Raw genomic sequence first — 27,398 nt, 5'->3', positions numbered from 1 at the left:
TGTGCTTATTGGTCAGACGCGTCAGGAGGGGAAGAACCAAAAGTAAATACAAGATGAAAATATACTGTGTTCTAAGCTAGTCTGAGAATTTCTTTATATAATTAATTTGTTTTTATATAATACGTTGTGCAAAACTGAAGAAGCGTGCCGAATTATTGAAGGAAGATTTCTTTAAAGTTGACAAAATGTCTCAAAATGTTTCAAAAATACCTCTTAAAATCTTCATAGCTGCATGGGGCTTTATGCTTTACAAAAAGAGTTGCCACCATTGTTTAGTGTGTTTATCTACTAATGCAATGCAAACCTGGCCAAAGGAAAGCCTTTGGCTCAATCTTGCACCAGACACCTGGAGTCAGATCACATGAACGCCACAAACGAACCGCTCCAGAATTCATTTGGAACTGCACTGAGACCACCTCCTCTAAACGTTCTCGGTACAGTCGATTTGGTCCGCACTCTACTGTAAAAACTGTGTTCACATGAACTGCACGGAGGAGAGACACCAACCAGAGCTGGTTATGAATTGACTGAACGCCCTTTGTCTCACTGTTGGAGTCTACCGCTGCTCCTGCCTCTGTCCCTGTGTGTTTTCCTCAGGTGCTGCCAGTCCCTCGATTTCTTCATTAAATTCTATTTTCATCTTGTGCTTCTCCTGTTTGCATTTGGGTCCATGTCCACAAACCACAAAGACAACAGCAAGTGTTGAGCTTGTTCCCAGCGCATGCTGGATTGCCGCTTGCCACAGATCTCATTTGTGGTGTTCGTGGACAGGATTGTCAATGCATAGTTGTGAAAACAAGGGTATAGTTTTGGAAAATTCAGGTCTAGTCTTTGTATTTTTCAGATTATGCCATTGTATGGAGATCTTCACAAAACAACAACAACCATCGACATGTAGTGGAGCAGTTTGCACCTTAGCGGGAAGCAGTCGGAATAAGAGTCGGGTCAATTTTTCCAATTTGCAACTGGAAAAAGACTTCTCCCTATAGGCTGGGAGTCAGCGTCTGTCTCAGGTAGAGCAGTTAAAGTGTCTCTGGGTTCTTGTTCACGAGTGATGGTATGTTCGAGCAAAGGCCTTGTCTGCAGTAATGCAGCATTGCTCCAGTCTTTCACAGCAAAGATAGAGTTGAGCCAAGAAGCAAAGCTCTCAGATTACAGGTCTGTCTCTGCACTCTGACTCCCCTTCTCACATGGCGATGATCATTAAGAAAAACTGAGATTAAGTTTGGAGCTACACAGGCAAGTCCTGTAGGGATCTATTGGCAATGTTATTGATTCATCAATTAACCAAATTAGTCATGGATGGAGGGGGAATGTTGTTGGTGAGAAAAGTTGGTGCAGAAATGTGAAATTACAGAAGCTTAGATAAAAAAATGCATGCTTCAATATATGCCTGGATTACAATTTTCTTTACAAGTCAATTTAAAAAAAAATAAATGTAAAGAAAGATTTTTATACTGTAACTTAAGTCTCTTGTAAGGACAAATGACCAATTAATGTATCCATTATACTGTCCTCTCACTGACTTTGGAAAAAATATGAAATATTAGGTTTATGATGCTGAATTGTTTCACATAATTGACATTTTCCTGTATTGAGGAAAACATTATTATTTTAAAGTTAAAATAGCATGTTTGTGCTTGTCTAAAAAAGCACTCTTGAATATGTGAATAGTTGGCGTACAAGGGAAAATGATCACTGAGGCATATTGGAGTATTAAGGTCCAGCATGCTTGAAGGGTTTTTAATTAATTAAGACAAGTAAGTCACAAAAGAAACTTAAACTGGTTAAATAGTTTTACAAAAAGCTTGCAACTTTTTAAATTGTTCTCGCTTTCCTGGTCTTCATTTTATTTCAGAAAATGTCTGAACAGCTGGAAAATTTCTAAATCTCTATTATGTTGATTATTTCAACATGGATATAAAGTGTTAAAATTAACATAAAATCTGAATCTATAATTGGAAAAATCATTTTATAAAAAACTATAAGAACTATTTTATAAAATGGCACCGTTTTAAAACTGTACAATGGTGTCATGAACCTATCCACTTTCATCTTCCTCACCTAATGAAGGCAACATAGAAAACTGGACACCAATGGGCAAAATACCCACTACTTACAAAAATAAATAAACCTAATGATGCACCAACTCAAACGACATTTAGAGGTTCATCTGCCACAAACAGCAGAAAACGAAGGAAAATGAAAACACACCCAAGCTTCAAAAGGACGTGTTCACAGTGTGATTATTAAAATGGCCATAAAAAAAATTAGCTAAACAGCCAACCAGTTTAAAAATATATGGAGCGGCTGGCATTTGTAACAATCAATCCTGAAGCAGGACTGCTAGGAATACTGATTTTATAGTGAGAAAAACCTGTGGTGATTTTGTAAATTTTTTGTTCTGTATTTTAGTTCTTGCAATTTATGTTCAGTTTAGAGTTTTTGTCTATAGTTTATTTCACTTTGTGAACCTTACTTCCTTTTTTATTTTAGTAATCTGGTTGGTTCTTGTTTCATTGTTGCATTTCATTTTTGTTCTTTTGTGTCATTCTCTTGTTGGGATACGTTATGTTTTGTGCCGTCTTGTTTCTTCATTAGTTTCTGTTTACCCTTTGGTTATCCCAGTAAAGAAATTTGTTTAATTACTCTCACCCTTTTCATTATGGAGAGCCATTTCAGCCAAAATTAAATAAATAAATTGGTGAAATAAATAAGCAAATGAGTAAAATAAATCAATAAATAAAAAAAATGAGTGAAATAAATAAAAAAATACTTAAATAAATAATTGTCATTTTTATTCCCATTTATATTTGTTCATTTATACATTTATTTATTCCCAAATTAATTTAACCATTTTTATGTTCCCATTTTTGTTTGTCCAATTTTAATTTTTCCCTTTTTTGTTTACCCATTTTTCATTTATCTCTTTATCCATTTACCCATTTTTCATTAATCTATTTTTCATTTAACCACTTTTCAATTTCCCTTTTTCATTAACCCATTTTTTTATTTATTTTTCATATCAATTTTTCCATTTCCCATTTTAATTTATCTGTTTTTCATTTATCCCTTTATCCATTTTTCATTATTATATTTTTAATTTAACCACTTTTCAATTTCCCTTTTTCATTAACCCAATTTTTATTTATTTTTCATATTTCACTCATTTTTTTCATTTATTGATTCATTTTACTCATTTGTTTATTTATTTCAACATTTATTTATTTATTTTATTTTGGCTGAAATGGCTCTCCATATTTCGTGTCCCAACGAGCTCTCTCCATGTATATGGTATATTCCTCCCTGGCTCTTTCCATCATTGCAAAATGTTACTTTTAAGTCGAGAAATTTTTGGAAGTGTGAACTAGTTTTTTTTTTCTCTCCTTTTTTGACTATTCCATGGATAAAACATAATTTAAAGTTTTTAAGCTGTCCTTTAAATTTTTGTTTAATAATGTCTGCAACTGTGCGATTTGGTAGATTTAGAAACATGCTACTGCATTCCTCCTGGAAATGTTACAGTGAAATTTTATAGTTATAGAACTAAAGAGGGAACTGAAAGGTATGCTGACTGATATATCCAATTATGAACCGATATATATTTTTCATAACCTTTAAAGATGTATCTGGCCGAGTGGGGAAATGTGCACTGCTCTTTAATGTTTTTTTTTTTTTTTTCCACAGAGAAACTCATCTTAAAAATATATATACTGTGAGATTAGACGATGTGCTTTGTCAAAGGTCATCTTAGAGAGTTGCGTTTGTAAGTCCGCCCTTCAGAGGAAAAGTAAGCAAATCAAAGAGATGGATGGCAAATTTAAGTTTAGTTTTGCCATTTTTGTTCACACTCCCTTATCCTAGACGCTTTTGTGCACCTGACTTTTACAGCTCAGATTCCACAAACCCAAAGCGAAAACTTTTTGTTATTACTAGCTGAATTGGCACTAAACGTTCTTTTGCAAAAGTTTAAAAGTAAGCCAGGCATGAAACTAAACAAAAAGTTATTTTTCAGAAAGCAACTTCTGAATTTCCACTTTTAAAGTCTGCTGCACTAATGAGAAGGTGTTATTTTTGAGTCTGTTTATGAGGGACCAGACTTTTAGACAGAATTATTGGGGGTCATAAACCTGAAAACAACTGGAGATTGCACTTCGCTATTAAAGATCTTGCAGTTCTGTTGTGTCCTGAAAACCAAGAAAAGCAGTCTCACAGCTGGCTGTGCCTAATTGAGGCAACAACCGCAGAAGTGCAGATTCTGATAATGAGACTGACTTAATTGCCACGGTGTCTAGTGTGGTGCCAATTCTACAATCTTATGCTCCACTAAATGATTGATCAAATACGTTTCCTAGTTCCTATCTGAGGAGGAATCGTCAGCCTTGTTAAATTTCAAATAAAAACAGCATGTTTAATTGAACATCCTCCTTTTTGAACCACATATTCTCTTCAATTCTATTTTATAACTTTAAAATACAACACTAATATAATAATCCCTCTCAAACACTTGGGAGCAGCATTGCGATTACATAGTATTAAAAATTGGTTTAAGACAAGCAAGTTTTTATAGGTAAAACTACCTAAGTTGGATTAATAACAAAATGTAAAAAAAACAAAAATCCAAATCAAGCAAAAAGGGGGAAAAGTACTTGATCAACCATCTATGTTTAAACACACAACATCCAGGAAAATCCTGTGACCCGAGGAGAGAAAACATCAGTAGTGGCAATCTAATGTGCTCCTCTGCTCTACCTTAGAGCTGAGCTCCAGTTGTACATTTGCCAAGTATTGACTCCCCTCAACAATGCTTAGTATCCCAAAGTGTGATCCCAGTCAAGATTGGTTTCTGCTGCCGAAGGGGTAGTTCAGCAACACAAAATGAAACGGCAGAGTGCTTCAGCCAGCAGCACCAAGTCCGGTGCAGCTCAGAATCATTAGAAAGGACGGTGCTGTTCAGAGAGGCATAATGTGCATCTTGCCATCGGTTAGTTCTGTGAAATGTTAAATGTTGTGTTAATTTTGAACTCGAATCAGGAAAGGTTACTGTGGGAGCCTTGCTGATGGCCCAAAGCAACAAAAATGAAAAAGGCCAGACAATGGTGTTTCTAGGTATGGGTTATAGGAAAAAAAAAGAAAAAAAAATCCCCCAAATCTTTTCCTACAAGTGGAAAGAAGATCAACCTCACTTATAAAAAGAAAAAAAAAAAGTTTTTTTGTGAAGTGAAGACCTTTGCGGTGGTTGTTCTTGTTTGTATAATTGTGACAAACATAAGGTTGTCATTTTAAGGAAAGTGTTTTGTTCCATCAAAAGTGAATTTTAGAAAAGAGCACAGTTTTTTTTTTTTTAGAATGCCACAGACACTCTACTGGCTGAAAGTAAATGGATTAGTAAAAGTAGCTAAACAATCCTGCAAAAGAGGTCAAATGAGAGTTTCCATCATTAGAGGAACAGTTTTATCTGGAGGATCTGACCCCAAAGTGTCCAGCTTGGTCAGGCTAACGTCGATTCTCATTTTCACAGATGTGTCATAAAAATCACTTCACTTTGTTGTCAAATGTCGTCACAACCGCCTGGAGAACTTTTCACCCTGTTCTGTACGCAAAACTATTGTGCGATTGGTCGCAATTGTTTCGCCATGTTTGTCAATGTGAAAAAGTGCTTTGACAGTAATGTCGTCTCCCACATCTGTTGGACCAAAACGCTGATGCGGTGCAGCGATGCACATAAAAAATAAAATGAGATTTTACAGCTCGTCAATTATTATTTCCTTTTCCAAACTTGCGCATTCATAATTGTCTTTACCCTCCGTCTCTCCTCTTACTGTTGAAAACCACACATATGACAAAACACCATGACGCACGCCGCAGTGGGAGGGGTTTCACAAGAGCTTGGCACAGTGCGTTTTGTTGGCCTTGAAATGTGTGTGTGTGTGTGTGTGTGTGTGTGCAAAAACAAACATCCTGCAACAACGTGACCACAAGTCGACTGTTTGACTTCGGGCTGGACATACTTGGCCCTTAAGAGTCCCCAAAGACTGGATTGAAACAGTGGCACAATGTTAACAGGAAACAAAAACAGAGCTGGTGTTTGCAGTGTCTTTTTGAGATCGTCTGGGGTGCAGCGAGCTCTTTGTTATGCATGAGATCTGGTTTCCTCAATCATGTGTTAAAGCTGTTATATACAGAGGGTAAAATCACACATATAGACACATAAATAATACAAATGATGAAGGTCATACAAACACACATTACTTTTGCAGTAATGTAGCTTACCTGCTTCAAAGCTGGACTCAGTCTTAATTTATTAGGTGAGAAAATAAAGGATTAGATGAATTATATTAGTTAAAATTAAAAAGCAATAACCTAGGGATTAGTAGAACTGAATTAGATTGTGTGTAGCTGGATGTTAATCTTAATTGTTTTGTTTGATTTCCAGTGAAGTTGAGTGTGTCATAGAAAGGTGGTGGAGGACAAAACCAAATGCAGGTTGGCTGACAGCTGTAATCCAAGCTACAATTATTAAGCTGGAAAAATAAGATATATAAATTCATCACACCAAAATCCTATCAATTAGACAAAGAAGAAGAAATAACCTTTATTTTTTCACAGACGGGATAATGAGGTAACAGCAACATTAAAATGTGGAAATGTTATCAAAAATTAGTAAAAAAAAACAGTGCAAATGACCGTGGAAATGTCAGCAGGGATGTAAACATTGATTTTGTTGGGAGCAGTGATGGTTATAGAGTCTGACAGCTGCTGGGAGGAAGTATCTGCAATAACGCTCCTTTGGGCATTTAGGATGCAGCAGTCTGTCACTGAAGGAGCTCTACAGTTCAGTAGCAACTTCACATACGGCGTAGGAAACATTGTCCATTACTGATGTTATTTTAGTCAGAGTCCTTCTGTCTACCACCACCTGCACAATTACAGAAAGAACATAGATGTTGGGAGCTGGAAACTAAGAGAGATGAGAAGCATTATTTGTGAGAGAATGCATTACATTAAAAAAAATCTTAGAGTGGCCTAGTCATTTCTGTCATCTCTGTCATGTATTCCCTCGGGTATTGTCTTGTCAGATGCTCAAAATGCATCACGTCTATGCTGCTGCGGTATGCTAATAAACCTAACAATGTGCTTAAGCACTGTGTGCTTATTGTCATTTAATTTTAAGTGTTTCTATACATTTACCTGAACTACTTTTCAAAAGCTTTTCTGGTCCAGGTAATTTGTCACTGAAGCAGATGCTCTGTCTTATCAATGGTTTGAAACAACACTTTGGACAACAGTGTCAGTCTCTCAATGCTGAGGACTGACCAATGTCTTCGGTCAAACTCCCCTAACATATGCAATGCATGAGCATGCACACACACTACAGCAGGATGCTTTCCTTACGAATAGAAATAAGTAAAAAGTTGATCTCTGCATATATATGTTCTAAAAATATGTACCCTAAAAATATTCAGATAATTGGGATTTGCACAGTAGTTTGTTTTGTAAAAATCAAATAGCAGTATCCTACAGTATCCTACAAATAGCATCTGTTGGAAATAAATTGTCTCAATATTTTTTGACAAAGTTATGCAACTTTGGTTTTGCCATCAAGTCATTCCAAGGCAACAGGTTGGCTGCATAAAATAGTTTTACTCAATAACAAAATACAACTTTATTTGACATAAATGAGCTCCTGTTAGTTTTCTGCACCATTAGCAGAGCCTGGATTCTGCCGGCTCTGCTACCAGAACTACCAGTAAACACTAACTACTTGAGAGAGGATGAAATAAAAGGCCCTACAGACCTGATGCTGGCAGCTTTTTCACATAAATTGTAAGCTGAGCCACAAATGGTCTCCCAACTGTAGCAGCATCCAAGTTAAATCTAGAGTAGCACAGAGAGACTTGTCTTAGAAGCACAGTTTAATAAGAACCTCCCTGTTTCAAAATCTGTTTATACATCTGGCTGCACAGTTAAGGTCAAACACTCCAAAGAAGTAAAACTGTGGGTTTTTTTCTTTTCTTCTGCAGACTAGAAAAATGAATCGAGGGAACTGAAATGCAGATCCATGAAGAAAACAAGTTCACTTTGAGCCTCTCATGCCAACTCTGCAATTTAATTTATCATAATCTGGAACACACAAATCTCACTGAGGGATTACATACAAGGATGGGAATCCTATTATCCTGTGTAAATGAGGCATAAGCAGATAACCCCTCCCTGTAGCTTTTGTTTGTACCTTTTCCCTCTGTGGGCAAATCATTTTGGCACTATTCACATGAAAAAAGGGGATCATAGATCTGTGACTGTTTGAACTGACTTTGCATGTGAGGAGGGTCAGTTACTGATGCTTGAGATGGCTCTGCAGTAAAAGAGGGGGGGGATGCTTTATGCTCTCAGGATTAAGCAACCATCTGTGAGAAAACAATGAATTTGATTGGACATGTTATTCTGCTTTCATGGCTGTTTAAATCAGTCTGTAGCATAGCGTTCAAACGCGATTACTTCCAACAGCTCAAATATCACTGTCCAATCCATCTTCCATGAACAGGAAAAGAATAACATAACTGCAAAGCTACCAAGAGACGACCGTTCCCCTAAACTGACACGCCGACTGGGTAGAGCGGTAATCATGACAACACAAGTGGAGCTGCGCACAGTCCTTGTTCAGGTGGAAAAATTAACGGTAGGAAAACTGTTAACCTTATAAAAGAAATGCATAGCTGAAAACTGCTCCAACACCTCACAAAGCCCTGGTTAGAGCAAAATTAATTCTCACTCTTTTGTGGAGCATCATATTTTGTTCATAACCCAAACACTATTCATTGTGTTCCTTCAAACTGCATTGCCATAAAATGAACACAAAACACAAAGATAGCAATAAAACATGCTATTGCTAGCAATGATGTGGGTTTGCATGTCATGTTAAACACAGGCTCTTGCACACAAACTTTATTCAAGGATCTTGGACGGTGTGGCTCACATCCTCCATCTTGGTGGCAATCTGTTCTGTCAACATCATCCTTGTTTTCCACCATTTTGCAGGGGAGACAAGTGACAAGACGAAACTAATTAATCTCACAATCATCCCATGATTATTACACTCTCACTTCCACAGGCGTCACACGCTGCTTCTCCCCAGGAGTGCAATACATCAGGGAGACAGAGCAGGGCTGCTGGTCCGCTCTCACTGCCGCCATCAGCCGAATTTCTCGCAAGAGAAGATATTAAAACGCAGACAGGACAGCTACCGGCGGCACCGAATCAGACAAGGTGTTAATTGATTAGGGTGGAATCGCATTGCTCGGGCGCAGCCAGTTTACCGCCCTGATTAGACAGATGAGAAGCTCATTTATAAGCTCAACAGTCACAGGATAATTAGTAAAAACCCACGCTAATGTATGCAACGGAGGCTGAAAGTGTGCTCAATGCGGTGCTGGACAGGAGTGGGATGTGTGTCTGTGGGTGAAGAGCAACGGTTTTGCCCGCTTGGTGTTGTGTAAGTAAATGAGGAAATAATGACGCATCTTGCTCAAAGACAACACCAATAAATCCTCAAACTATGATAAGGACAGGGACTTAATCTGCCAAAAGATATACAAATGCTATAGACACATCTCCAACTCTGGTTCACATAAGTGACTGCTGAAAAATCTTCTTTCAGACATTACCTGATCCCTCCCATCTCGTCCGTGATGTACATCTGTTTATATTCAAGGCCAGCTTTGCATAAACAACGGAGCGAGGGGGAATTTGTGCTGTGTCTTCTGTTCAATCTGTTCTTGCAATCTCGGTGTAATTAGCATTTGATTTACAGCAACGGCAGGCCAGGAGCCCACTTCCAGACAGCTTAGCAAATGAAGGCAAACTCAGAGGAATGTGGCTGAAATCGATAAGCCTTAAACGGGGTAATGAGGATGTGCAACATAAAATATACAAAAGAATCCAAACAGAGAAACATTTTACTGTTACCATAAGTCAGTGAACAAATACTGGTGTGTGGAAATGGTGATGTAGAGTGAATGTGCATTGCAGCATCGCGGAAAGTGGAGCTCAGACAACCTCGGCGATGATTGACCTTCTAAAGAGTTGTGAATAATGTGGTTTTGGTTTGAGGTTGTTAATAGAAAAGAAAAAAAAAAAAACACAACCTCTGTTCTGCTTATGCTGCTGTCACACAGGGTCTGATGTTGCCCAGCATGCGAGACCATATAAAAACATGTTTTACTTATATAAATGCAGTTAGTAAAACCAGCCTATGAAGCTAGTGTGTTGTTCTATGTTGTGTAGTGTGTGTTTATCGGGATGAGGAGTGTACAATTAACAGTGTTTCGGTCACGTTTGAGGCTAGTAAAGGACCCAAATGCACAGTTTAACGGATGGCTTAAATAAAATAATGAGAACTGCAGAGAGATCAGGTGGTGATCGGAAAAATCCAGCAATGAATAATGAAAAACCGGGGAGCTAAAATACTGAAGGACAAAAGAACCAGATGAACTCAGAGGAAATGTACATCTGTGGCAGGGAGAAAGCAAGGAAACAGATAAAACCTGTTAATCGAACTCTAGTCTGTTTGTCCAACGACCGCTAAAATCTGACCCTACTCCATTTTAGTTTACAATTTGTGAAGAATGAAGTGCTTCAAAGCGTTTGGATGGTTTAATGCACATCACGCCAGCTGAAAATGTAACAAACATTGCAATTTTGGTCCCCGATGAAGCCAAGTCTGCTGGACCTCCAGGTGTGAAAACGCCATTACGGAGAAGATTAATTAACACAGAGGGAGCTGAAGTAAGCCTCAAATAATCTTCAAACCAAAAAAGAAAATGTCTGAGAATAATGAGAAACATATTTAAATGTACAGAAACACCATACGCAAATAAGCTAAGAATCGAAACACAAAGGAATAAACTTATTTGGTGACACCTTTCTAACACTAATGAGCACAGATTAATTGAGTGAATTTAGCAAGTGGCGTAGAATATAAATAAAACAAGGAAATTATCAAAGCACAAACAACTAAAGTATGCCCACAAACATCTGTGTATTGTGAAAGTTCTACTGCATCAGTCGCCAAGTTACTGTATTTCTTTTGTGACATTATTTTTATTTTTTTACACCTCAGGACTGCCTGGCTGCTGGGAACACAAATTAAATGCTCTATGCCCGTTCTATGAGAGCCCCCAAGTAACTCCCTCAAGAGCCCCAAATTATTTTTTGATTAATTAAGCAGCTGACTTACAGAAAAAAGGTCTTTAACCTTCATATTGTATGTGTGCATAAGCGTGAGGCTGTTGGTGTGTGCGTGTGACGCAAGCGCTGCTAATTTGTAACTAAATTTGGCATCCAAGAGCAGCAAGGGGTAGCCTTGGCTCCCAGAGGCGGCAGCAGCCTCTCCAAACAGACACCAGCCATCCCCACATATGCCTGACACAGCAGAACCAAACATTAGGAGGCCAAAGAGGCATAAGGAGAGAAGCAGGGCACCAAACCCCCTTACCCAATTCTGCTACCATGTCTCCTAGTGCAGGTCAAGCAGCAGGACAACCCCGCCCCGAAGAGGAGGAACCTGAAACACAGCTCTCTACTCCCTGGGTGGCCGTCACCAGTCCACAACACTCAACGCTATTCCACATGACTGGACAGCCCTCAAAGCTGTGTGGCCCACTTCTAGGCAGGAATGACATTAACCAATTCCCCAAACCCTCCTCACCCTGCTCCCCAAAAATAAAAGGTATTATTACCAGGATAGATTTAAATCTGGTGTCAAAGTAGATTTTACGGGCATGTTACTTTTTAACCAGAAAAAGTAGAACCTTAAACTCCATTTCAAGAATTGTGTTGTTTGATACAAGTTTAGGCGTTGGATTGTCACTAATCTGTGTTTCCCTTTAAAGACCTGAATTACTGAGCAGTTTATATAAAACCACAGGGTACAGCTTAAGCTGTGTTTTCCTTTCCACTAACTTTACTGTGAAGCCATTTCGTTAATCTTCTTCTTATTTTGAATTAGCTGGACTTGGGAGTTCCCAGGATTTGTGACTGGCAAAGATACGGCCAGGATCAAGGAGCATTTTGAGTTATTTAGAGAGTCAGAAAGTGTGGATTATAAACTTTCTGCTGATGTCAACACATAAAAATAATTAAAAAAAAACTTTTGAAGAAAATATGGACATTGGAATGTTGGCGCTCTGCAAACAAGATCTGCCAACAGATGCCAAGTTCCCCAAACTTGATCAGCTACCTGGGGGTGTTGTTACCAAAGACTGGTAATTTACATTGTTTAGCAATAACTCCATCCACTGACTGTATGACTGGGAAGGCGTGCAGACAAAAGTCAGCTTTTGTCTGGCTTACCCAGTATAAAATCTATATTTTTAGAGGGTTTTAGTTTTTGTTCAATTTTTCAATACGCCTGGGAGCTTCTGTCTTGTGAGCTGTTGTCCTGGAGTTGTCTATGAACTCTGAATTTTAGTAGAACTATGCCGTTTCCTAAATAAACGCTGGACGGAAAATGTTTCTCTGCTGGCCGAGGAATGTTTAGGGACTCCCCCAGAGAGGCTGGTTATACATCTTCATAAAACATAAGTCCTTACTTATATTGTACTTAATCGCTGATTACAATAACTTTCGATATGTGTGCCAGGCATTACAAGCGAGCAAAGTTGTATAACAAACTTCAGGGTAAAGAGCCGTTCAGAATAATCTGTGTGTAAATGTTACATCACTGCCCGATCCTGGATAAGTGGAAGATAAGACTCTGGTTCCTAGTCATACCATTTCAACGTCCGTCCTCTATGTTAAGAAATGTCTACATGTTGCACATAGAGTGCCTTTTTATGCAACATGATTTGAGTCGTGCCTTGTTCCTGCTTTTGGCATGGTGCGTCACGTTTATGCCGTCAGTCTTGGTTAATTAGTTTAGTTTATTTAGTTGAGACAAGAAGCTTAAATTCAGCAACCAACAGAATGACTGGTTTGAGGTTGTCTCGTTGTTTCTCATTGCTTTTGCTGTTAAAAAAAAAAATAAAAATCCTGAAAAATTGTAAATAATTAAAGCTACTTTGTATTTATATAGATTCACATTCAAACATATCTTTCAGATGGAAGGTAATAAATGATGTGTAAAGAAAATAGATAATTGCACAACAGTTTTCTTTTCGTCCCCAAGCAATAATGCCTTGAGCTTTAAAGATTATATATATACACACACACATCTGGCTGAACATACAAGCCAGCCTCTTTCTCAAGCGGTCTTGGCTTGAGTGTAAATGTTGAATTATTGTCCAAGTTTAAATTCTGAATCAGTCAGGCTTCTAGTTGAGCTCAGCAAACACTCAGAATGATTTTCAGGTGAAAATAGAGACATTGGGAATAAGCACACAGACTCCCTATTGTTATTTTTTTGCAAGGGTTTCAGATGCATTACAGATCCAAATGCAGACATATTACAGGACAGTAAATAATTAACAGGATACAAAAGAAAAGCTTCTTGACACCTCAAAGCGTTGGAAAGAAATCTTTTCACCACTTTTCTTTGGATTCTTGTGAGACTAATTTCAGAGGAAAGAAAATGGATTTTTTTTTTTCCCCTGATGCTTTTGGCAGGGATTTGCAACACACTGCAACATAAAGACGCTGTCTCTTAGATAGACGGATGGCAAATGTGAAATGTTTTTTAAAGTCACCCTGTAATTATGCATTAAGAAATAATGTCACAACAAAAATGTGAGGACTGTTTTATGCTTCCCCACAGCAGGGGAAAGCATGAAAAAGTGTCTCAACCAGGCAAAACAGATTCAAGTGCCTACAAGACTTCAAAGGCTTGGCTAAAAATATCCACTCAGTCATCTCCTTGTGTAAGATGGAAATTGGATGGATACTGAACTGCCGACATTTAAGTTCAGTGGCGCTGCACTATACGGGATTTCTTTGACCATATCTCTCTAATGCATTTACACCTAAGTCAACCTCCAAATATGTTTGTAGCTGGACTAAGACAGAGGTAGGCAAATTCTTGTCACCCCTGGTGAATGTGTGCATGGCACTTTCATTGTTGTAAAATAATTCATGCTTAAAAAAAAAAAAAAAAAAAGGTATAAATTCCAACCTTTGGGCAACACTATGACGCCAAGAAAAACATTTTTACAAAAATGCACATGGCACCACCAACTCTCTGTTAGAGATATATTTAACTTGATTTTTATTTTATAGACTTCTCGATCAAACAATTAAGACATGAAGGCCGGTTTTGATCAGCCAGTGGTCACTAGGATGAATGAAGAAGACCAACAAAAACTTAGGGGGCATAGTAAGAATGATTAGATTAATTTATGAAGATTATACAAATAATCAAATTAGTTAAATTTAAGACTGTTTATTGTTTTTTACTGTATTTTATTCCATTCAGAATTGTTGTTAAATTGCCCTTTTGTGAGTGTTAAAGTTCTAAAGGAAATTTGAGACTAAATACAGATTATCACTGGTTATTATTAGATTAAATTAACATCCCAGGCTGTAAGTATATCTGGAATGCATATATATAAAGATGCTGCATATTGTTCAGCCATTAATAGCTATGGTGTCGATTTTTCCCTTTTCTGGATTGTAACATGCTCTTCCTAAGTGAAAATGTAAATATAAAAAGGACAAAATCAGTTAAGATATACAATGCATTAATGGATATATTGCTTAACACATAAATAGAAATAACTTTTCAAACATAAAAAGTCTGCCTTCCTGCATAATGTCTGCCATTAGAAATTATGCAGGAGTCAAACTCCTGGCTGACTCTGCAGGAGCCAACCAGGAGATTGACTCTTTCCCATATGAGCAGGTTGTGACTTCTGAAAAGCATCAGGAAATAAAAAAGGTGATTTACCAAGCCATTTTCATTCAGTGTAACTGCAGCGCTAAGCTATCAAGAAGCAGAAAAACATATTCCTGTGGGTTGAAAAATATACTATGAGAAATGCTTCTTTAAGTCACAGATGAAACAGGTGAACTGCTAAAAGCCAAAATAGGCTTTTGGATCTTTTATCACAACATGCGTATGGAGCCTAAATTTCTAAAAAGAGTCCACATCTATTCTTGGAAAAAACAACCTCTAAAACACACACACACAAAAAAAACTTATGCACCTGCAGCAAAAAGGTGACATGATAAAACTCAGAAGTGGATTGTAATATAATGTAATATAATACGGAAAATTTGTCTTTGATTTCATTCCAAGAATTTTGAATCCGATCAGTTGTTATAAGAAGTCTTCAAAAGTAATTACTTTTTTAATGCACTATGAAGAATCAAATATTTTTGACATGGCATCTTTTCTTATTAAAATATAAATAAAACCAGAAAACTGTTACTCATGTCATCTGGTTTTATTATCTTTCAAAATATGCACATCACTTTTTTTTTTATTTTGATTTGATTAAGATGCGTTTAAATCTCACGTTTTCTGGGGTATGAATATCTTTTGGTTTAACTAACTACATGCTTTCTGTTTTCATGAATAAAACAGGAAACTCAGTTCAGTTAATATTTGCAAATCTAAACATCCTCCCAAGTTTCAGCAACAAATAAAGTGGAGTACTCAAAACAAAAGCAATTAGGGTCCAAGTGTCATTTTGCTAGTTTCAGAATTGCTATTTGTATCGTAGCAGTTAGAAACATCAGGGGCAGACACATTAAAATATTTTTGCAGGAGCTACATTTTGAAAAACCTGAGTTTGACTGGGCTTCATTTTCTTAAACTAGATACAGAGACAGATCTGCTCCTGAAATAGCTTCACCCTGAAAACAATCTCGCTCTCTTTCTCTTTTGACGCAGTTTGCTTACATTTAAATGACTCATTTTGCATGCATTTCATGGAAAGCTCGATAAAAAAAACATGCTAATGTTAATCACAGCCAGTCATTTGCTTGTCATTTTAGAAAACAAAACCGATTTGATTGATGCAGATTTAGTGAGAAAGTTAGCATCTGCATATAACTCGAGATCATATTCGCAGGAGAAGAAAATACCAACAAGGTTTTTCTGATGCAGAGCAAAGCAGATGAGGGAAGAAAGTGGAATGTGTCCCGTCTTCTTGTGAAGATTTAAAATGTGCTTTCATTGTTCAGACGTATTTAGAAAATGTTTATATTTGTAGCATATTTGCATGACCTACATAAGACAATTTTGCAATATGACACAGTTTTACTGCAGTGAATGCTTTTCACCCCAAAAATAATCAATGATGAGACGTATTATCCCACTATAAAAAAACGGTGGGTGTAAAACCTTAAGTTTGCTCACTTAGTATTAAAAAAAGGTGGATTTTTATTTTTATTCCTTTTACCAATAGCACAAAAATCCCACCTCAGGGTATGACAAGATCCATTATCTTTTGACCATGATCTTAAGGCAGATTTACAGATATTTTAGTCCTCATTATGATCTCTAAATACCTTAACTTTGCAGTTGTGGTATATAGTCTCACATGTAAAAATATACATGAATTTGTTATGAGTTATCACTTTTTTCTTTCCATTTTAATTTATGAATATAAAATGTATCTGTCAGATTAAAAGGTACCACAGTTCTAGACGAAAACATCTGAAAAGGGAAGTAGAAAAATTAGTTTTAAAGCTTAAAGAATAGGCTTTTACCATCTACTAAACTGCCTGGAGTTCACTTACTGTAAATCTATTACTTCAAAATAAAAGCAAGATGATGGATGAGAATGAGATTCATTAACAAACGCACTCAAATATTTGTTATAGGTGATAATCGATATCGTGATATCACTGCAGAAGTGCAGAATTCCTTGGAAACCTGGGTCTGTGCTCTAGTCTTTAAATTACATATCCCCCCATTAAAATTTCCCACCAGCTGCTCCACCATGTTTGAGATGCACCGCGAGTGAGAGAGAGAGAGACGCACAGGATCACATCAACAGCATCTTCCCAGACCACCTTAAAGCCTCAACTGAAGTGCATCAAAGCACTCGAAAAGAAATTAAATTGTTGCGGGGACGGTGTCTGACAGCTCATCGATAGAAAGTGGGGTGAGGGGTGAGGGATTTAAGGGAAGCAAAACACCAGCAGAAGGCAATAAGATTCTGCAATGACAAGAACGCAAGCAGTAGGGTCCCCCAGCAGATGGAGAAGAAAACAAACCTGGCTGCTACATTTCCTGGTTGCTAAGCACCACCTGGAGGTAATGAATGTGCGGCCGGCCGAAGAGGCACGAGAGACGACAGGGGGGAGAGTCAAATAGTCTATTCAGAAACGCTGGAGAATGCCTCTTCACTGTGTGTCCTTGATGTGGGTCACCGCGGCCTGTAGATATGCCCATGAATATTTATGCAAGCAAACGGACTTAAATAATGATGACCAAAACAGGATATTAATGAAAAAAATAAAATAAAAAAAGAAAAGGGGAAGGGATCTTTTTTTTAACCTTTAGAAAAGTGGCCAGGTAGGTTGGCAAAAGATCAAAACTCCCCAAGGTTTGGATCTTGCTGGAGGTTAAGGCAATTTTATCCTCTTGTGCTGCATCAGTCATAAGATGGAGTGTGTAGATTGTATACCACTCTGTAATACTTTGAATTGGATTCTTTTGTCTGGGGAAAGGTCTTTTTTTTTTTTTTTCTGTGGCGGAATCTGCAGCCGCCTAAAGGTAGAGATTTATAAAGAAAGATGACTCACCACACAGCCGGTGGAATCGAGCTTTCGGTCAGATATGCAGCGAAAGTTGCGGCTGCAGCCGCCGTTGTCTTTCGAGCAATCTCTGACGGGTCCGAAAGAGTCCAGGAGGACCTCCAAAGAGTCGAACGACGAGCTGATCATCAGCTCCTCTCTGCAGAAACGACAAGGAGGGAGGAAGTGGAGGGAACGCGTGTCATGTGGGGTATTGTTGTCAGTTACTGAGCCTGCAATCTGTTGCGCATGAAAGGGCACCGAAATGTTTCTGTATTCAGCCCTGCATAGATTTGTTTTAAAAAGCAAAATATGTTCGCTTGAGAATTTATTGAAAACTTAAACTAAACTTTGCCACATTTAGTCACAAAACGAGACGTCAGTGATTTATATTGGGATTCAAAGTGATAGATCAACCCAAATAAACCAGTGCTTTTTATTTTATAGTACAAATTAAAGCACTACACCAGAGCGATATCTGATCGACGACTACATGAAATTAACTCCCATCATCCATCTGAGCAGAAGGAGACTAATGGTGCAAGGGCAATGTTTTTCACCTCGTTCGGCCATTTTTATGACATGTTACCTTTCTGAGTAAGAAGTCTTTTGGAAATAGTTGGCCATAACTGCACATTTTGTAATTGGGCTAATACTATTACAAGAATATTTGTTCCAATCTAAAACCTAAAAAATACAAAAAATATAATTGTGGGTCTTTAGCTTTAAGACAAAACATTATCAAGCATATACTTATTTGTGAAATTTAAGTTCACTTTTGTTTAAGCCTCATATATGTTTTCTGGCCCAATGTACGTTAAGTTGGAGCAAATGCTAAAATGGATCTTTGGTGAATTTTGCCAACCCCTGATTTTGCTGCAGAGTCATGTTGAAGAAGCTCTGTAGTGCAACACTCCTTCCTTAGATGATGATTACCTGAACTGTCTTCTGAGGGCTGATCAAAGCCTGGGATATAGTTTTATAAGCTAATCTGCCATAATTTCCCTCCAACTTTATTCATAAATTGTCTTGTGTGTTTACTTATGTCCTCTCATGCCTCTAAAACCATAAGAATATATTTATTCTGTGAATAAATAATACACAGGTTTGATAATAATATTACTCAGTTAACTATATTTTTGCAAAGAAGTAAGTTTTATTTATATGATGACAATTGGGAGAGAAAAAAAAAAACGCTGTAGGATTTCTTCCCTTTCACATTCAAATTGATGTTATCTTACAAAACCAATTTCTCCATTTTTAATTACCTGTTGCATTGCTGTCATTAATACTGTGGGGACCTGTTGAAAGGAACATCGACAGATGATGAAACCGACAGCAAGTGTGAATGCTAAATTACTGAGGAACCCTAATAATAGGCAGGGGACCTCCACAGAGAGCACAACACAATTTACCACGGCAGCCAACATAAATCATGGAGTAGATTAAAAGTTTAAATGATGACGAAGTAATGCAACATTAATTATTTGGTAAAATACTCTCACAATGAATTGGTATGTGATCTGAAGTTAATATTTCTATTCTCAGAGCGTTATCTGTCTGAACAATGATAACAAAAATCTAAAATCAAAAGTCTGATTAAAGCTTCTTACAAGACTTTTTTTTTTGTCACTTCAATTCAACTTACCTTAAAAGAAGATTTTGTAAAAAATAGAAAAGAATACTATAGCTTTTTTTTTTGTCAATCATATCATTAATTCCAGGTTATTTTCTTTATTCGAAAGGTCTGAATCAAGCTTGGCTGTGACTAGTTAAACAGAAGATGTGGTTAGATAATGACTTGGCATAGGAATCAAGTATTTGTTGAAATCATCAATTGAAAAATGTTTTTGTTGCATTTGTGCAGGTTATCTTTGTCTGATATTTAAATCTGATTAATAATCTAAAATATTTAACGGCGACAAATATGCAAAAAATCAAGAAAAAAGTATGTAGGGGGTAAATATTTTTTACGGTACGTCTCCCCTTGTGTACTTTAGCCACAGAGTTGAAATAATTTAACAATATCTCATAAAATAAGAATCAGAATATTGAACAGTACAAAAAATAAACCACAAAACAACCATTTCTTTAAGTATTACACCACAGACAAGTTCTGCTTCAAAAGTCCAAATGTAATTTTTCTTTAAATTGATGATGTTTTGATAGTGGGAGGTGCTAAAGTTATTTTACAGAAGCTGTATTAAAAAAAAAATAGTTTCAAGCTAATACAACATCATCAAAAAAGTGTCATGAACACCAGACACTTTTTTTTCCCGTTTTCCCAAATTGGTTGAACTCCTGTGACACCAGCTAATCAATGGAAAAAAGATCAGCGTTTGTTGTCACTTATCTCTCTGCCAGGATGCAACAAAGTTACAAATGACAATCAAACGCATGGGAACGCGGCTCAGAAGAACAGTGAATCAGCATGTTTCAAGAAGGTGTTAACAGTGTTTTTGTGAAGCCCCTGAGGGAGAGCTGAGGAGAGCATTCATTAGATCACAGATCAGAAGGAGATGAGCTATTTACACAGCGACTTGTAGAAAGCTGCCAAATGAAAATAGCATGTTAAAAAAAACAACAAAAAAACAAAACAAAAAAAACCAGATGAAAGCCTGTAAACACAACGCATCCTCACTGCAATTTCCCAACAGAGAGCTTAAAAATCTTGACATCATAAATATTCACAAAAGGAATGTTTAGACACTAAAAAAATATTTGTAGGTGTGATGAAATATGATAAAAGTGCATATTTATATACTTTTTAAGCTTCCCACATTGTGAATTTAGTTGAACTGTAAATCATTTATGTGTTTGATATAAACACACTGCCATACAGAAATGAAATACAAAATTGTGTAAAGATGATGTGGTTGCATACAGAAAGTGTCCAACATAAATTTAAGCAAAATGAACAGAGATCGTACATAACAAAACATGAATCAACTATTGATGTATATCGTACACCAACCTCATTCTCTCTGTACTTTGTAAAAATCATATTTCTCTTTAAGTACTTTATGTCCACAATTTACTTATTCAGACTTCCCCACAGTGAAGACAGGTGTAAAAAAATATATTAACAACAGTAATCATAATATTAAATGGGCAGAATAAGACTACAAAAGGTTAAAGGTTAAACTGTCTCGATAGAATTGAAAGCCATGTTTTATCCTGACGGTCACAGGAATTTATTAGGTCTTGTTTAAAAAGGGGGGGGGAGTCAAATCTGGAAGTAATGGACTAAAATGAAATATTGGAAAAGCTGCACCGTATGTTTCAATGAAAAAGCTCTAAGATTGTTTTTTCCCCCCCTATTGTAGCACCTCTTAAGTCTGGTTAGACACAGACTGCCGACAGAGCAGCAGCAGTGAGCCAATGCTGGGTTGCACTGTTTGAAATTGTTGGAAGATGATCTGCGTTTTGTTCACATTTACACTGTTATCTAGATGAGGGCTTCACAAGTTGTCTTTCTGTGAGAGCCTACTGGTGGCATAAAGGGCTAAAAATTAGGGGGGAAAAATCTGAAATCTTGGACATTTTCTTGTGATAAACCTTCTTACATCTGTGGCATTAAACTACATGCTGTTTTTCTTCCTATTTGTAACGAGAGTTCACCTATGTGAGGTTATTACCAGCTGCCAAGCTTTGCACACATCATCACTTTTTAACCACATAGCTCTATTTGCTTTACTTAGAAAACTTAGAAAATATTTGTTAAATATTTAATAATTCATGAACCAGATTAAGACTGCAGGAAAATGAATGTGGGTCGCCTGCTATAGATATAAATATTTTTCAAAAGAAGAATTTTTCAATTCTGCTCCTCAAAGGTCAATGTTTTGCAACTTTTACACGCATTTCTAGTTTGAAAAGTCCATCCTGCATGCGTTTTTCTTTCTTTTAATAAATGTACGATTATTTTACAGCAACTGCTTTTTCCACACATGTTGCGTGACATGTCGAAAAAAATCAAACCAATGACTATTTTAACATATTTTCTTATATTTTAGTTTTTACGGAGACGTTGGAACTGGCTGATATCAGAATCAGATATCAACGCTGATACATGTTTGAATAGGCGTGTCTTGTTTTTGGGCCAGTTGCCTTGGGAAAGCGATCTCAGATAAGTGCCAGATAAGATGGATGGATGACTGAATGGCTGGAATAAATCAGACTGTTTTGGAAGTAAAATGACACGACTCAGTCGAAAGCAGTTGATTCACATAATCCTTTGCAAACAGAAGTTGGTGATTGTGTGTGAAGTGTATGGATGAGAGAAAGTGCTAGTCAAATTTTATCTGAAACTGTGTTTATAAAATGAAACGGGGGGGGAGGCTACAAAGGTCACCAGATAAACGATCAAGCATAATTCAGAACATAACCAAAGTATAGATATTTGATGTCTCTGTGTTTAATTCAGCAGTTTTAATACCCGTATGTGGTGGAAGCAGCTACTCCACATCACATCAGTCATGGGTGTCCCCGCCCTCATATCACTGTTATGTTTGACTTCTGATAGTTTCAAACTGCAAATACAAACTCCTTCATTTCATATCTTGAGCTGTGGCTTCCTCCTAACCATCTCTGGTTTGGACATCAGCTTGAATTAGTAACACACACACACAGCTGGAGTATGCAGATGAAATGTCGATGCACATATCTCAGGAATCGTTTGCATCACGCTGGTGATGTATGCCCATCAACAGGCCCACATGTGTATTCTCTCCATATAATGAAGCCATTTCTTGTTTACGTTTCACTGTGCAGCACTTTGAAGACGCAACTTTATGAATTGCCACAAAGTCACTGGGTTCAGCTTAATGAGACAAGTTCAATGACTCCAAGACCATATAAAGAAAAATCATTGTGTTTGAAAATAATTCAGACTCGGTGAGTGACATATTTATTTAAATAAAGCTGTGCCCTTTTCCCCAGTAATGTTCAGCTCTTCCTTTTTAATAGAGCAGTTCATATTGTAACTACTCGGTTTAAAAAAAAGAAAAAAGGACAGTTCATATTTTTCTCTTTTAATTTGCCTGCCAACGGTCCAGCTCGCTGTTGAAATATCTACAGAGCATCCAGCATTATCACATAGTTTTAAATGTACCATCCACAATATGTCAGTCAAAACATTCACAATTTAAATCAGGAAAAATATGAGATGAAATCAGATTATATTAATCATTAGAATTACAAGATGAATACAGATGGAAGGACCGAAGAATTACACAGGGAAACTAAATAATAATGATGTATCAATGGCACGAAGCCAAAATTATCTCAAGCTGGTTGAGTTTACTTCACCCAGATGGTCGTTCCAGTCTCCAACTTTCAATTAAATGTAGCCTTTATGTGATGTGGAACGGGAGACAAATCATGCTCAGTCAGGTGACAAATGTGCAGCAGCTATGTTGAGTTGTTCATAAACATCTTTAGCATTTTTTTTTTTCATCTGAGGGTGGCATTCAGATTGTTGAATATTGGAAATTGGGAGTTTGAATGGATGAAGATCCCAAAAATGATCGAAACTCGTTTGAGGATTGATAAAGAATGTTAATATTTATCTTCTGGAATTGATTTGCACAGGAAGCTAAACTCAAGCCTGTTGGATTTTGTAAACAATGTATAAAAGCTGGATCTGAATGAAGAGTCGGGTTATTTAAAAGTAATTGTGCTAATTTTACCGAGAAGTGTTGTCAAATATCCAGCCAAAATGTTGCCTGTTGATGGTTTTAAAAACCCATATAGTCAGAGCGCAACTTGAAAAGGCGCCTATAACAAGATGCAGGTGTAGGTGTGGAAATTTGAAAATCCATATTACAATCAACCTTTATGGAGGTGATTCTTTTTTTACATCTTAAACTTGAAAAACATTGACAAAATACTTCAGAGTAGTTGTATGATAAAAAATTTGGTCTGTTTTATTGAAGTGGCAACGCAAACCTGCAGTCTAGTGCACAGAATCGGATTCTGCTCAAGTAATAAGCAACGCAAGTTAATGATGCATTACCAAATGTATTACTAGACTATATTTGCATATACTTACTGGAGTTATGACTTGTCCATTAATTCTGTGTGGACCAATGTGAAAAATGTGGCCTAGTTAATCCCACAGTAGATATGAGGGTTATTATGAACACTGAGTGGGTTAAACCTTCCCACATCCATAGTTAAGAAATGAAGTCTATGCTACATAGTTCTATATTTGGTCCAACTTTCCTTTAGAGTGCACACTGTGTCAATCATCTACAGGGCAAACACATTCATTTTTCCAATGAAACCTAATATGGCTGATATAATTGATATGTACAGTATGTCAACTCTATGTCTCACACTATAAACCGGGATTAAAAAACAGTCATTATGAATTCTGTTTTTATTTAAAATCTAGTTTTCAAACATCTACACATTCTGCTATTTACCCCCAGCACTAGGACGATAACACAGAAGTGGAGAGGAGCAAAAATGTTTGCAAAAACAGAGAAAATGTTATCGACTCAAGCCTAAACTTACAGAATCTGATTAAGAGCTCTGGTGGCATTGGTGTCCTGATATGAAAATTTCTTGTGCCAACTTAACCACCCACTGGTAGAAAAGCAAAGTGGCTAAATAATTTTGCTGCTTCGCTGATGTCGGCCGGGTCCAATTTAACACTGCAGCTTTGTTTTGGCTCAGTTACTGCTCTCTTTGCAGTCTAGACACAGACGCAGTCGTTGCATGCAGAGCGGATTGTCTTTGGAGTTATGAACCATTTAACAATCGAAACGCTGCTTCTGGCTTCAAATCACCAGCCAGTTCTTAGTTTTATTTTCCTTTTTTTTTTCTCCCCTGCTGGTTCTCCATAATTGATTTTGTGTTTGAACTCAGATTTTTATTACCCTGTGAATCATGACCACTAAGACCTGTTCATCAACAACATTGCGATGATTAAAACTCACAGAAACAATAGTTAATAATAATAATAATAATAATAATAATAATAATAATAATAAAACAAGTGCAGATGAAGTTAGAATACAGAGCAGCGCAAGTCTCCTGAAAAGGGAAGCTGTCAGACTTGACATTTACTTTACTTTATGCAGGATGACATAAAAGTATGATAATATATGTCATCATTTAAAGCCAGCAAATGTCTTTGTTACATTTGAGTGTGGTGATGACAACAAACTTTTTGCTGGAGTGTAATTAGCAATAAGATCATGAGACACTTAATGAAACCCTGGTTCCTCCCGTTGAAGCTTCTTTTGTCTCCGTTCCTAAAGCTACACTTAAGAAAAGTGGCATCTTTAAATGTCTCTCACCTTACGTCTACCGCATCCTCCATTACTGTCATGTCTGTCTTGCATTTGGCTGACGGGTTGATGGCGAGCTCAGCGGGAGGGATGACGAAGCTTTTGCTCAGAGGAAGCCACATTCCTTCTCCCAGGGTGTATGTAAATCTAGAAGAAGACACAGTCACAGAAGTGGGCTTTTCAAAAGAGAAAAGAACGACATGAAGGCAAAGTGAAATAAAATGTTGCTTATGCATGTGTACCTGGTGAGTCTGCAAGCTTTATAATCTGAAGAGACGCCTTTTCTTGCTCTCAGTCTTGCTAAATAAAACACTTTTTTTTATAATCTGCTCGTTTTTGCTTGGATAATACAAATAGTCTTGTCATAAGATTGGTCTGCTGGTCTCACACAGTCAAACCCCTACAGTCTCATAAAAGAGCAGGTGATGAATCCTTGATGCCCACGAATAATCAAGGATTATTCGTGGGCATAATCCCACGATTATGCCCACGAAACACAATCAAAGCTTTCCCTCCTTAACATTGAACACGGCACACTTCTCTTAACAAAATGCAAATGGAAAGGGCAGCTACGCTGAGCTCCACAAAATCCTCCATGCATAGCAATTCACAACTTCACACCGATAGTTCAATTAACCCTTTCTTCTCTTTGTGGGGAAACGCCCACAAAAAGTGGCAAATTGCTGTCACAAAACCAACCGACCAAAACCTGGCGAGAGCAGAGTTGACAGACTCCTTTGACTCTCCATGTCACGTGTCAAATGTTGCATGACCTGTTCAGAGAAAACTCGATAATCTGCTATAGGAGATTTGTTGTCATTTTTGAAAGTGCTAAAATTGTGTTTCTATTTTTAGGTTTCAAAACAAAGAAAAACATCAAATATTTGCAAAGAAGGCATGGATACATTTTCATCTACAGGATGATGACATTTCTGGGGAAAAAAAATTCAAACACATAGCTTCCAAACTAATGGCAAGAAAAATAGAAAATTGATTACTTGTACTTTTTGTGTCACTTTCTTGTGGATATTGCATATTAAACTGAGTGTGAATGGGTGAATGTGGCTTTTTTGTGCAAAAGTAAAACAGAATTTCTCCACAAAAAAAAAATAAAAAAAAATGGAAGTTTAAAAAATATTGGCAGATTTCCTTCATGAGTTTTTGGCTCTTCAACTGTAATCACTGCCACCTTACAGGCATCCAAGTAACCAACCACTTAAGGTTTAAAGTTTTTTCTTTGTTTCTACAAAAAATCATTCCTACACATTACAAATGGATGACATACACACGGGGATATTCTATGTAAATTTTAAAAGCCACCATAATTCATTCTTTGTGGAAACAAAAACAACATGTTACATGAAAAAAAAAAAAAATCAGCTTTATAAAGATGAATCTCCTAATTTCATGAATCATTTCATGTCACAAACTTAAGTAGATTCGGAGTTATTTAATTTGCCTTTAAGCAAAATCATAATTTGCTGCGTAAAATGGTCCCTTAACAGAGGGAACAGTTTGTTTAATACTAAATGTGGAACCCTGGCAAAACGGGGCCACTCAGAGTTTCCCCCTGAGGCACCAAAACAACAATGAATCTGTAAAAAAAACAGATTCCTGGAACAAAAACATCGAATCATTTTTTATTTGTGTATCAACTGTTTCATCAACCTTTCCATTCATAGCAGACGTAACACAGTATTTTAAAGCTTAAGTTACACATTGCGAGCTGATTAACATGAAATGCTGTTTTAGCCCTGATGAATAATGCATGTTGACTTGTGCTACAAAGGACAGGTGTCCCCTCCCCGACCACAAAATAACCATTTTCATGCTGAATATCTACATTTCAAAATTTTCAATTGGTCAATTTGCATTTAATAAAAATGCAAGCTTAGCATATGAAAAGGGCAGGGAAATCAGAGAATTGTGTGCACTACCACTCAGTGCAAGACCAGAGTGATTAAACCACTACACAAACGGAACATTTAATTACGTGAAGCTAATTAATCATCTCGTTTCAAAGTTAAGATTTTAAGTGGATCAAAGTGCAGCAATTAAAAAAAAAAAATATTTATATAAGGCTTAATTTCAGGAGTTTGTTGTTGGAACTAAGTTTCTTAAAAGTAGTATTATTTTCATGTTATTCCTCAGGAAACAGTTGCCACATCTTATTTCACTTGCTCCTCCGGGACCGTGTTCGGCGGTGGAGCCGAGGTTCCCTGTGATGCAGAATGACGTACCAGGGTGACCACAGGATAAATTAGCTGCCACCTAACGAGCCCTGTTTCATAATGGACAACTTGGGACTTGGGCACTGCCGTACGACTTATTTGCTTCGCTCTAACAGAAACTGGAGGTGGAAAACACTAAGAGTCCTCATGAGGAAACAGTTGTTGGGAGGAAAACATGTTTGCAATCCTTAGA

The 27,398-nt window shown here is 37.1% G+C and overlaps 1 protein-coding gene across 5 annotated transcripts in view; it reads right to left on the bottom strand.

The window, feature by feature from the left end:
* The window catches only part of astn1 (astrotactin 1), a 351,757-nt gene that overhangs the window by 209,529 nt on the left and 114,830 nt on the right, over positions 1–27,398 (bottom strand). For all 5 annotated transcript variants that reach the window (XM_016671748.1, XM_016671746.1, XM_016671747.1 and 2 more), the window contains 2 exons: positions 24,984–25,121; positions 17,686–17,836 (listed from right to left, as the gene is read on the bottom strand). In XM_016671748.1, coding sequence (XP_016527234.1) covers positions 17,686–17,836; positions 24,984–25,121 — 289 coding nt within the window. The remainder of the gene's footprint in view (positions 1–17,685; positions 17,837–24,983; positions 25,122–27,398) is intronic.

The sequence above is a fragment of the Poecilia formosa genome, unplaced genomic scaffold, assembly GCF_000485575.1.
Source record: "Poecilia formosa unplaced genomic scaffold, Poecilia_formosa-5.1.2 Scaffold49, whole genome shotgun sequence".
Classification (NCBI taxonomy): Eukaryota; Metazoa; Chordata; class Actinopteri; order Cyprinodontiformes; family Poeciliidae; genus Poecilia; species Poecilia formosa.
Note: the sequence above shows the minus strand (reverse complement) of the source record. Positions and strands in the feature narration are given on the sequence as shown.